Source organism: Brienomyrus brachyistius, unplaced genomic scaffold, assembly GCF_023856365.1.
Source record: "Brienomyrus brachyistius isolate T26 unplaced genomic scaffold, BBRACH_0.4 scaffold38, whole genome shotgun sequence".
NCBI classification, from domain to species: Eukaryota; Metazoa; Chordata; class Actinopteri; order Osteoglossiformes; family Mormyridae; genus Brienomyrus; species Brienomyrus brachyistius.
Genome location: NW_026042313.1, coordinates 3,739,287 through 3,746,520, shown reverse-complemented (window position 1 = coordinate 3,746,520; position 7,234 = coordinate 3,739,287). Strand labels below are relative to the sequence as shown.

General features: G+C 40.6%; 1 protein-coding gene across 1 annotated transcript; it reads left to right on the top strand.

Moving 5' to 3' along the window:
• Positions 1 to 2,301: 2,301 nt before the first annotated feature.
• On the top strand, positions 2,302 to 5,102 carry LOC125722448 (uncharacterized). Its single transcript, XM_048998609.1, has 2 exons — positions 2,302 to 2,693; positions 3,438 to 5,102. The coding sequence occupies exons 1-2, from the start codon at positions 2,686 to 2,688 to the stop codon at positions 4,153 to 4,155; spliced, it is 726 nt and encodes a 241-aa protein (XP_048854566.1). The 5' UTR covers positions 2,302 to 2,685; the 3' UTR covers positions 4,156 to 5,102.
• Positions 5,103 to 7,234: the final 2,132 nt, after the last annotated feature.

The following is a 7,234-nucleotide window of genomic DNA, read 5'->3' as shown; positions in this document are numbered from 1 at the left end:
CGGCCCATCAAACTCATTTGGGAAGAACTTAACTAATAGCTCAGAGTTGTTAAAATCTTATCTAGCTCTGATTTAATCATCTCTCCCAATATAATATTGGGATAATTTATTCTCTTCAGAGGCCTCCATAGAATAGTGCATCCATCCCCTCACTTATGTTCAGACAGTCAGAATAACAACAGCATCATCAATTTCACAGCTAGATTTAAAAATTGCTTTAACATAGAGTGATTACAGAAAAAAAGGTAAACAAATATTAACAAGATTATTAAAACGTAATAGACATATTCGTCATTCAGACATATTGCGCTTTTTTAAGAGCAGAAGGGATACATTAAATCACGATTATATTTTGTCCATAATATATATATATATATATATATATATATATATATATATATATATATATATATATATATATATATATTTACATATATATATATATGGTGGTGCAGTGGTTAACACTGTTGCCTCACACCTCTGGGACCCAGGTTCGAGTCTCTGCCTGGATTACATGTGTGTGGAGTTTGCATGTTCTCCCCGTGTCCTCGTGGGGTTTCCTCCGGGTACTCCGGTGTACCCCCACAATCAAAAACATGCTGAGGCTAATTGGAGTTACTAAATTGCCCATAGGTGTGCATGTGAGAGTGAATGGTATGTGAGTGTGACCTGCGATGGGCTGGCCCCCCATCCTAGGTTGTTCCCTGCCTCGTGCCCATTGGGAACTGGGATAGGCTCAGGAACCCCCGCGACCCAGTAGGATAAGCAGTTTGGAAAATGGATGGATGGATGGATGGATATATATATATATTTATAATTTTACATCATTATAAATGAGAACTATAAGTGATTGCTAATTACTGTTAACTAATGTCCTGTAATCAGTGGAGGCACACGGACACTTTGGCCAGTTATCCTATTTCTTCAGCGCCAGCCCAACACCCAGCACCACAGACAGTGACCTGTGTTACTGTGACATCTGGTTCCTTCATTGGCTCTATTTATTTTTCTAGAAATAACTAATTGGCTCTTCCAGACTATATGAAGAGAATATTTTATTTTTATTTAGACTAAGAAACTACAGAAAATCAGCTCTGCATGTGATCTCCCCTTTACTGCTCAAGGAGGGCACACGCACATCAACAAATATCAATGCAACAATTACAGATGAACAATTTCTCACAGCTTCAGAAGAAGTCAGAGTTCTGTGTAATTCAGAAATTGTCTAAGACCTCTGCTAGAACATTTTCTGCACTTCAAAATAAATGACACCTGGGTCCATTAAAAGAAGGTGATGCTGCCTGAACCACCAGCCAAGGCTGGGAGGAAAGGGAGGAACACTAGTAAAATGAAGGAAGAAAAGCAGCCCACCCTCTCATGGTCACGGATACAAAAGTCAGGGAGTGTTATGAAGAAGACACCACACTTAAGACCATGGTTTTATGCAGTGAATTACACCAGAGAGAACCTTTGCATTTTAACTGTGTTACGTAACATTCCTCAGCCTTCATTTTTTTCCACAGAATGCAGGACATAATTTACGGTGCCAAACAAAACAGCGGAACTGCATTGTAGCCAATTATTTGTTTCAGTAGTTTTAAGATAAATAGAACATAAAATGGTTGTTTTACTTAGGTAAAAATCCAGTTGAAACAGACTTTATTTTAAAAAAGTTACATTGGCTTTAAGTGATGGCACATGTCGCTTGTGTTAATACTGCTTTGATTTTGAGGATGAAGTCTGAAGTGTAGGTGACATGCAGAAGCATGCAATTTGACGTTTGGGGATTGTAGTTTTTAATGGGACAATTTGAATAAGGAATACTGGTGATATGCTTTTTAAGGGGACAGCACACGAAAATTATAATACAGAGTATTAAAAGAACCGCTCTTTAAAGGAACTGAATTATCTTAGTGTATTTTACATCACAAGCACTCTCGGTCCGTTGGGGAGTCCGTCCCACTGTACTTGGAGAATGCTGCCATGCATTAATCATAAATTTCATTCAGTTGTGCGACAGAAGTTCCCTTCTAATGTTTTCTTCAACATAACAAAGTCCCACGGTAACAAAAGCGCTGAGGCCAGGATCGTTAATTGCAATGTGGGGAATGCAGACCAGCTGGGGTGGGGGATCGTGCTCAGTCACGGTAAAAGGCAAACGGGTAAATTGTGAATACGCTCTTAATCTAACTACAGCTTCTTGAATTGTGGGAGGCGTGTGTAACATAACGTTGTTCCACATACCAATATCACTACGTATCGGTATCGCAAAACAAAGTTTTAAATGTTAAGATTCTGTCATTCTGAAAATCAGAGTATTTAAGACATTATGTTACATAGCGATTTGTGGAGATAAATGCCCTCGGACAGTAGCGTTCATTTCATATTAAGTCTCTTTAAGTCATTGTTTTATGTTATGCAGGATGAATGTGCGAATTTTAATTAATCATCCTTTAAGGGTTATATGCTTACGGTGTTGTATACTATTCTCGGTGAACAAGTTAACTTATAAAAGTCTGTTCCTCTAATTATAGAATAATATATAGAATAATTATACAAGAGCTATAATTATTATGATGTTATTATTTAATTGTGTGGGCCGTGTTGCTTGATTACATTTGACTCTTCGGCACGTGGGACGCTGCCGGTTTGAAAGACGCAGCTTCACTTGTTTTCTGCACCAAGATGACGAGGTACGTTGCTTTTCTGCTCCCATTTTATCGGATAATTTTTCTTATTTAGTATCTGTCAAATTTGCATGTATATTAAAATATGTTTGGTGAGTAAAGTCAGTATATTGCTTTTAAATAAAGTGATTTTGTTCCGGGGTACAATGTTAATTATATTTAAATTTTATGCGCAAAGTGTAGTTGATATTTCGCTTTTCCGCGTGCGCTTTACTGCGCTTAAGTAAATAATTGCGCTTGCTTGTGAGTAAATTAGTTCATTGCTTTTAAATAAAGTGAATATTGTTGCGGGCTACTGTGTTGGTTATATTTAAATTTTATGTGCAAGTCGGCTAGTTTCCTGTGCCGCAAAGTCTAGATGATATTTCACTTTTGCACGTGCGCTTTCCCGCGCTTTCATGTTGCATTCGGAAGAGGATGCGGGTGGTTGCGCTCGGTGCTGCCTACAGCAATGATATTCCAGCAGACCAGGAGAGGGCAGATGTATTGCAACAAACACAGATAAAAGTAGTGAAGCAAGACCTGAAAAGTTTGTTTGGTGACTAAAATCAGTATATTGCCATTTAGTAAAATTTTAAAATTGTTCCAGGCTTCTTTCTTGATTATATGTAAATTGTATGTGAAAGTTAACTAGTTTCCTATGCTATAATGCAGTTGTTCATTGCGAAGGTGTCAGTGCAGAACTGAATTCCATGTGCCAGGAGTGACTGACAGCTCTATTGTATTGCTTGTGTGTTTTTCCTCATTCAGAAACAAACGAATTGCAAAAGCTGTCAGCTGGAGCAACGATCGATACTGGGCAACTTGGGACAAGTGGATGGAAGTGATTGACTGGGAAGATGAGGAAGAGCTGTGCTCCCCAGCAGAATCACCCTCTGACCAGGCTGACCGTTCCATCGTGTCACACACCCGAAAGCCAATTGCCAAGGCAGTTAGCTGGACGGATGATGTGTATTGGGCAGCCTGGGACAAGTGGGATGAGATCATCTGCTGGGGTGAAGAAGGAGAGTGCTCCCCAGCAACTCCACCCATCAACCAGCCTGGGAGGGATAAGGGGTTAGACATGCATGGGTTAGAGGTTTTTCTGTTAAATGAAAGGACAGTCTCCATAAAGCCTGCAGATGACCACCAAGACAGGCTGAAAATAGGAGCCGTAGTGGTCGACCTCTGCCAGTTTGAGCTAGATGGTGTAAATGATAAATTTGAAATTGTCGAAATACAAATTGGAGAGGTCAAATTGGAGGAGACTGCAGAGAGGGGTTTTAATTCAGAATTTGAATTGGAAATTATGGATGTGGAGATAGAGGTTGTAGACAGTGAATTCCAGCTGAATGCTCTTAATTGGGAAATTGCTGGAACTAATGTGGACAAATTATTAGTGGAACACCTGAACATAAATAATCTAGAAGCAGGCAGTGTGAAGGTGTCCACATCAAATGGGAATGTGGTATATGTCAATGGTATGTGAGTGTGTTTGGTAATGATGGGTGTGAATGGTGTGTGTAAGTGGTGTGTGTGTGTGTGTGTGTGTGTGTATGAGAATGGTGATTGAATGGTGTGTGTGAGGTAATGGCGTGTGAGTGAATGGTGTGTGAGTGACAGGTGTGTGAATGGTGTGTGTGAGGTAATGGCATGTGTGAGTGAGTGTGAGTGGTAATGGCGTGTGTGAGTGAATGGTGTGTGTGAGTATATGGTGTATGTGAATGGTCTGTGTGTGTGAATGGGGAGTGAATGGTGTGTGAGTGACTGGTGTGTGTCTGGTGTTTATGAATGGTGTGTGTGAGTGAATGCTGTGTGAATGGTGTTTATGAATGGTGTGTGTGTGAGTGAATGCTGTGTGAGTGAATGCTGTGTGAGTGACTGGTGTGTGAATGGTGTTTATGAATGGTGTTTATGAATGGTGTGTGAATGAATGGTGAGTTTTTGTGTGTGTGTGTGTGTGTGTGTGTGTGTGTGAATGATCTGTGTGTGTGAGCCTGCCCTGTGATGGGTTGGTGTCCCATCCTGGGTTGTTCCCTGCCTCGTGCCTGTAGCCTCTGGGATCCATCTGACCGCCTGTTCCAAAAGGCAAATTGATCCCCACATCCCTGAACAGGAGAAGCGGTTTTAGAAAATGGATAAATGTTCCCAGAGGTGTGAGGCAACAGTGCTAACCACTGTACCATGCATATGTATAGGATATGTAGAAGAATACCTGTTGCAGTTATCTGATGTGTGTGTTTTTCACTCTCCCTGCCGGCCCCTGGAGGTTTGGGCTTCCCCTTTGAGTCTGGTGCCTCCCAAGGTTTCTTCCTTCTAGGGAGTTTTTCCTTGCCACTGTCGCCTATGGCTTACTCACTGGGGGCTTTGGGTGGGGGTGCTCTAAAGCGCTTTGAGACAATGTAATGTTGTGATATCGTGCTATACTTTGTTGTGTAATTTTCTATTTACTCATGCAAATAAATAATTGTTTGATAACAAAAAGCACTTGTTTCATTCTTTTTACTGCGAGCATATCAGTCACTTCCCTTGTGCTCCTGCATTCAAAAATGAAAGTTTGTCCTGCCCTGCACTTAATTGCCATGGATTCTACGGGAATGCAGACCTCTACTTTGGTGGAATCCTGCTGTTGTTGTAGATGGTCTGCTCAAACGCTTTCACATTGTGTACAAGCAGATTTGTTTCTGTATCTCTGTAGAGAAGCATTCTTTTCTTCTACCTGGCAAATCCACAAATATAATAGCAATCCACCAAGGTGCAAGTGCACCTAGCTCTTAAAGAAAATGTTAGAAAAAATTAGTTTATAGCATGTTTAAACCATAAACACAGCAGTGACTGAGTACATCCCTTGTGGACCAGGCGCCTGGCTTTGACTATTTTTCTGCCATTAAACTAGCAAAGGTGGCTTGGCCATGACGTAAAATAACTTGTGCCTTTAAATTGTTAAAAAGTCCTGTGTGTTGTAAAGTGAGGTATGAAACAGATACCAGGTCGTTTCAGTAACGGTCAGCGTACGTTTTCTTCATGTGATTTTGTGGTTTCAAATGTTTCATTGGAATCAATAGTATTTGCCAATTCCAGTTGCCAGGTAACTTCAATAATTTGAATAGAATACATGATAACATTTTAAACTAGATTACAGTTAATTGTTATTTTTCTGTTTAAAAAAGACAATTGCTGTAATTTACATACGTCAAAACCTGTAAAAGACATTTTGGAATTCTTTTCTAAATGAAATGAAGGTACTTTGTTACTCCCCTTGGGGAAATTCTATTTTCACCTACCCCATTTTGCCCTACTTGACACATGGGCACAGACGAAGGTGACAGCAAGCCTGGCAGCAAAGGGCAGCCACCTGTAGGGACACCCATGGAGCTGGGGGTTTTACAGTGATTAACAGCAATTTTGCAATACTTTTCTGGCAGTTTTTTTTGCTAGGAATTTACAGTCAATTCTACACTGAAACAGACGTCATTCCTAAGCGCAGCATGGACTGCTTCTGGACACAGTATCAAATGCGACTTCCAGAGTCACTTGAGTAAGCTGGAGATGCTACATCCCCGGGTAAGATTACCTGCAGTAGGCAGCCTACCAAAAGAGGGCCTTTCCTGTTCCCTTGGTGAATTAGAAAACCAGTGGAGAGAGCTCTCCTGTTGCAGTTTCACAGAGATGAACAACATGGAGAACTTTGGATTGAGGTTTTGCAGTATGAGGGTGCTGAAGGAAAAAGGAGTTTTAAAGACATTGGTCTGCCTGTACTGCAGATTTTGTCTCTGCCCATTTCAGATGTTCATGTAAAGCGTGAATTTACTAATGTGACATTCCTTAAATATAACCACCGAAACAGAACGGTTGTAAATTTGCTGTCCAGATTGGTAGATGTACAACTTGGACTGCAAAGAGATGGACTGACACAGAGGCGGAGCTATGGATAGGCCTGGGTGGGATTGACAGCTGGGCCCACCCATTCAGATTAATGAAATTACATTTTTTATATATAAATTACCGGCTTCTAACTGTTCCTATACATCACTGTTGTTACTGTGGCAAGTACAATAGAATGTGTGAGCTCCCTCTAGTGGTGCTCTAGGTAGAACACCACAGTCGTAGGTGTATTATTGTTGCAGTCACCATGTTGTAAATATATAAGCCAATTTAAGAAAATTTGGGGTAATGAGTTTCACTCAGAAGTCCATCCATCAGCCACTTTTCCATATTTAAAGGCTGCAGGAGGATGCTCACATGGAAAAAAAAGACTAATTCATTTCTTTATCCAAAACTATTTCTTTCCTCATTCATTAAAACGAAAAGAGCTTTAACTTGTGCGTGCATTGCTTCATTTTAAGCAGCATTATGGAGTATCATTGAAGATAGAAAAGTTTATGAAGGGTCTGATTTTCGACATCTTTTACTCCTGGTTTGGGCTATAAAATTGGAAGGAGTTGCCAAACATGACCGTGCAGGGTCTGCGCTGTTCTCATCTGTGAACAGTGTGTGGGTTTGTGGGTCAGGCATAAATTTGGGGGGAGGGGCTCCCTCCAGCATTAAAATAGGGAGATATCCCCCAA